This window comes from Petromyzon marinus, unplaced genomic scaffold (genome assembly GCF_048934315.1).
Source record: "Petromyzon marinus isolate PM22_M1 ecotype Great Lakes invasive population unplaced genomic scaffold, UKy_Petmar_22M1.pri1.0 PM_G_Scaffold_95, whole genome shotgun sequence".
NCBI lineage: Eukaryota > Metazoa > Chordata > Hyperoartia > Petromyzontiformes > Petromyzontidae > Petromyzon > Petromyzon marinus.
In genome coordinates this window covers 604184-610000 of record NW_027423052.1, presented here as the reverse complement: position 1 = coordinate 610000, position 5817 = coordinate 604184, and the positions used below count along the sequence as shown (strand labels likewise).

The window sequence follows — 5817 nt, the reverse complement described above, 5'->3', positions numbered from 1 at the left end:
CACTCACACAGAGACACTCAGAGACACACACTCACAGAGACACTCACACAGAGACACACACACACAGAGACACACAGAGACACACACACACAGAGACACACACACACAGACACACAGAGACACAAACACACAGAAACACACGCAAAGAGACACTCACACACAGAGACACTCACAGACACACAGAGACACACACACACACACACAGAGACACTCACACAGAGACACTCACACAGAGACACACACACACACAGAGACACACACAAAGAGACACTCACACATAGAGACACTCACACAGAGACACACACACACACAGAGACACACAAAGAGACACTCACACATAGAGACACACACAGACACACAGAGACACACACAGACACGCACACACAGAGACTCTCCCACAGAGACAATACACAGAGACATTCACACACAGAGACACTCACAGAGACACTCACACAGAGACACTCAGAGACACACACACACAGAGACACACACACAGAGACACACAGAGACACACACACACACAGAGACACACACAGAGACACACACACACAGAGACACACAGAGACACACATACAGAAACACACGCAAAGAGACACTCACACACAGAGACACTCACAGACACACAGAGACACACACACACAGAGACACTCACACAGAGACACTCACACAGAGACACACACACACAGAGACACACACAAAGAGACACTCACACATAGAGACACTCACACAGAGACACACACACACAGAGAGACACACAAAGAGACACTCACACATAGAGACACACACAGACACACAGAGACACACACAGACACGCACACACAGAGACTCTCCCACAGAGACAATACACAGAGACATTCACACACAGAGACACTCACAGAGACACTCACACAGAGACACTCAGAGACACACACACACAGAGACACACACACAGAGACACACAGAGACACACACACACACAGAGACACACACACAGAGACATACACACAGAGACACACACAGAGACACACACAGAGACACACACACAGACACACACGGAGGCACACACACAGAGACACACACACAGAGACACACACACAGAGACACACACACAGAGACACACACAGAGACACACACACACAGAGACACAGTGACACACACACACAGAGACACACACAAAGAGACACTCACACACAGAGACACTCACAGACACACAGAGACACACACACACACACACAGAGACACTCACACAGAGACACTCACACAGAGACACACACACACAGAGACACACACAAAGAGACACTCACACATAGAGACACTCACACAGAGACACACACAGAGACACACAAAGAGACACTCACACATAGAGACACACACGGACACACAGAGACACACACAGACACGCACAGAGACTCACCCACAGAGACAATACACAGAGACATTCACACACAGAGACACTCACAAAGAGACACACACAGAGACACTCACACAGAGACACTCACACACAGAGACACACTCACACAGAGACACTCACACACAGACACAGACACACACAAAGACACAGACACACACAAAGAGACAATCACACACAGAGACACTCACACAGAGACACTGACACACAGAGACACACACAAACACACATACACACAGGCAGACACACACAGAGACATAGACACACACACAGAGACACAGAGACACTCACATACAGACACTCTACACACAGACATACACACACACAGAGACAGAGACACACAGACACACACACAGACACACACACATAGAGACACACAGTGACACACACACACACAGAGACACACACAAAGAGACACTCACACACAGAGACACTCACAGACACACAGAGACACACACACACACACACAGAGACACTCACACAGAGACACTCACACAGAGACACACACACAGAGACACACACAAAGAGACACTCACACATAGAGACACTCACACAGAGACACACACACAGACACACAAAGAGACACTCACACATAGAGACACACACAGACACACAGAGACACACACAGACACGCACAGAGACTCTCCCACAGAGACAATACACAGAGACATTCACACACAGAGACACTCACACAGAGACACACAAAGAGACACTCACACAGAGACACTCACACACAGAGACACACTCACACAGAGACACTCACACACAGACACATACACACAGACACAGACACACACAAAGGCACAGACACACACAAAGAGACACTCACACACAGAGACACTCACACAGAGACACTGACACACAGAGACACACACAGACACACATACACACAGGCAGCCACACACAGAGACATAGACACACACACAGAGACACAGAGACACTCACATACAGACGCTCTACACACAGACATACACACACACAGAGACACACAGACACACACACAGACACACACACACACAGACACACACACACAGACACACACACACAGACACACACACACACAGACACACATACACACAGAGACACTCAAACAGAGAGACTCATACACACAGACACACACACACACACAGACACACATACATACACACAGACAGAGACACACAGACACGCACACAGAGACACACACATAGACAAAGCCACTGACTTGTCTCCAAGGGTAAGACCTCAACCACGACCCAGGGCAAGGAGATTGGTGAGGCCCCCGGTGATGACGATGAAACGGTGGCTCTGACGCGCAGGTGATAGCGGTCACCGGGATGCCGCAGAGCTGAGGAGACATCGCACCGAGTCTCTGTTGTTGCAGCGCAGACGGTCCGCCAGTGGGCTCGTCCATAGCTGCACAGACAGAGACACGGGGAGGAGGTGGTGAGGAGTGGGTGGGTGGGTGAGTGGGTGGGTGGGTGAGTGAGTGGGTGAGTGAGTGAGCAAGCGGGTGAGTGGGCGAGTGAGAGAGTGGGTGAGTGAGTCAGTGAGTGAGTGGGTGGGTGAGTGAGTGAGTGAGAGAGTGGGTGGGTGAGTAAGTGGGTGAGTGAGTGGTTGAGTGAGTGGATGGGTGAGTGAGTGGGTGGGTGAGTAAGTGGGTGAGTGAGTGGTTGAGTGAGTGGATGGGTGAGTGAGTGGGTGGGTGAGTGAGTGAGTGGCTGAGTGAGTGGGTGAGTGAGACAGTGGGTGGGTGAGTAAGTGGGTGAGTGAGTGCGTTAGTCAGTGAGTGAGTGGGTGGGTGAGTTGATGGGTGAGTGAGTGAGTGAGGAAGCGGGTGAGTGGGCGAGTGAGAGAGTGGGTGGGTGAGTAAGTGGGTGAATGAGTGCGTTAGTGAGTGAGTGGGTGGGTGAGTTGATGGGTGAGTGAGTGGGTGGGTGAGTGGGTGAGTGAGTGAGTGGGTGAGTGAGTGGCTGGGTGAGTGAGTGAGCGACCATCTCACAGTTTGCTCTCCACTCTGTAGGTGACGCTGCTGGTGGCGGGGTTCACGTCAGCTGGTTCCCAGCGGAGTTGTGTCAGCAGGTCTCGAGACTCCACGCGCACATTCAGTGGGGAAGCCGGGGCTGGGGAGATGGGCAAACGGCACTCAGTGTGCGCTAACCACTGCACCACCGCTCCCCACACTCACACACAGTGCGCTAACCACTGCACCACCGCTCCCCACACTCACACACAGTGCGCTAACCACTGCACCACCGCTCCCCACACACTCAGTGCGCTAACCACTGCACCACCGCTCCCCACACACTCACACACACAGTGCGCTAACCACTGCACCACCGCTCCCCACACACTCACAGTGCGCTAACCACTGCACCACCGCTCCCCACACTCACACACAGTGCGCTAACCACTGCACCACCGCTCCCCACACAAACACAGTGCGCTAACCACTGCACCACCGCTCCCCACACACACACACAGTGCGCTAACCACTGCACCACCGCTCCCCACACTCACAAACAGTGCGCTAACCACTGCACCACCGCTCCCCACACTCACACACAGTGCGCTAACCACTGCACCACCGCTCCCCACACTCACACAGTGCGCTAACAACTGCACCACCGCTCCCCACACTCACAGTGCGCTAACCACTGCACCACCGCTCCCCACACACACAGTGCACTAACCACTGCACCACCGCTCCCCACACTCACACAGTGCGCTAACCACTGCACCACCGCTCCCCACACACTCACACAAAGTGCGCTAACCACTGCACCACCACTCCCCAAACTCACACACACAGTGCGCTAACCACTGCACCACCGCTCCCCAAACTCACACACAGTGCGCTAACCACTGCACCACCGCTGCCCACACACACTCACACAGTGCGCTAACCACTGCACCACCACTCCCCACTCACACAAAGTGTGCTAACCACTGCACCACCGCTCCCCACACTCACTCACACAGTGCGCTTACCACTGCACCACCGCTCCCCACACTCACACACACAGTGCGCTAACCACTGCACCACCGCTCCCCACACAGACACTCACACAGTGCGCTAACCACTGCACCACCGCTCCCCACACTCACACACAGTGCGCTAACCACTGCACCACCGCTCCCCACACTCACACAGTGCGCTAACCACTGCACCACCGCTCCCCACCCACACAGTGCGCTAACCACTGCACCACCGCTCCCCACACTCACAGTGCGCTAACCACTGCACCACCGCTCCCCACACACACAGTGCGCTAACCAATGCACCACCGCTCCCCACACTCACACCGTGCGCTAACCACTGCACCACCGCTCCCCACACACTCACACAAAGTGCGCTAACCACTGCACCACCACTCCCCAAACTCACGCACACAGTGCGCTAACCACTGCACCACCGCTCCCCAAACTCACACACAGTGCGCTAACCACTGCACCACCGCTCCCCACACTCACACAGTGCGCTAACCACTGCACCACCGCTCCCCACACACACAGTGCGCTAACCACTGCACCACCGCTCCCCACACTCACAGTGCGCTAACCACTGCACCACCGCTCCCCACACACACAGTGCGCTAACCACTGCACCACCGCTCCCCACACTCACACAGTGCGCTAACCACTGCACCACCGCTCCCCACACACTCACACAGTGCGCTAACCACTGCACCACCGCTGCCCACACACACACTCACACAGTGCGCTAACCACTGCACCACCACTCCCCACTCACACAAAGTGCGCTAACCACTGCACCACCGCTCCCCACACTCACTCACACAGTGCGCTTACCACTGCACCACCGCTCCCCACACTCACACACACAGTGTGCTAACCACTGCACCACCGCTCCCCACACACACACTCACACAGTGCGCTAACCACTGCACCACCGCTCCCCACACACACACTCACACAGTGCGCTAACCACTGCACCACCGCTCCCCACTCACTCACACAGTGCGTTAACCACTGCACCACCGCTCCCCACACTCGCTCACAGTGCGCTAACCACTGCACCACCGCTCCCCACGTCCACCACAACCTGGCACCCGATGTATCGACCGGCCCGGCTCACCGTGGCTGCTGCACCACGTGAAGAGGTGGAGGAGGAGGAGCAGCAGGAGGAGGAAGAGTAGGCCAAGTCTAGAGACGAGTTGACGCATCGCCATGGAGCGATCTTTAGTCACGTGGAGAGAAATTCGATTCCCGATTCGATTAAATATACTCGCATTGATTCTTAATGGGATAACATTAGGAATCGATTATTGTAGAGTAACGGATGTATAGAGTCGATTTCATTTGGGATAACATGGGAATCGATATACGGTTGATTAAGCTAATTAAATCGATTTCCGTTCGGATAACATGAGAATTAAGCGGTCGAAAATGAATCTTAATGAATCGATTCCTACTTTGATTACATGAGA

The 5817-nt window shown here is 54.1% G+C and overlaps 1 protein-coding gene across 2 annotated transcripts in view; it reads right to left on the bottom strand.

Moving 5' to 3' along the window:
• The window catches only part of LOC142922436 (uncharacterized), a 16463-nt gene extending 10870 nt beyond the window's left edge, over positions 1-5593 (bottom strand). For both annotated transcript variants that reach the window (XM_076063238.1, XM_076063239.1), the window contains exons 1-3: positions 5466-5593; positions 3369-3489; positions 2592-2782 (exon numbers count right to left, since the gene is read on the bottom strand). In XM_076063238.1, the coding sequence (XP_075919353.1) occupies positions 2592-2782; positions 3369-3489; positions 5466-5559 (406 nt within the window). In that variant the 5' untranslated portion in view covers positions 5560-5593. The remainder of the gene's footprint in view (positions 1-2591; positions 2783-3368; positions 3490-5465) is intronic.
• Positions 5594-5817: the final 224 nt, after the last annotated feature.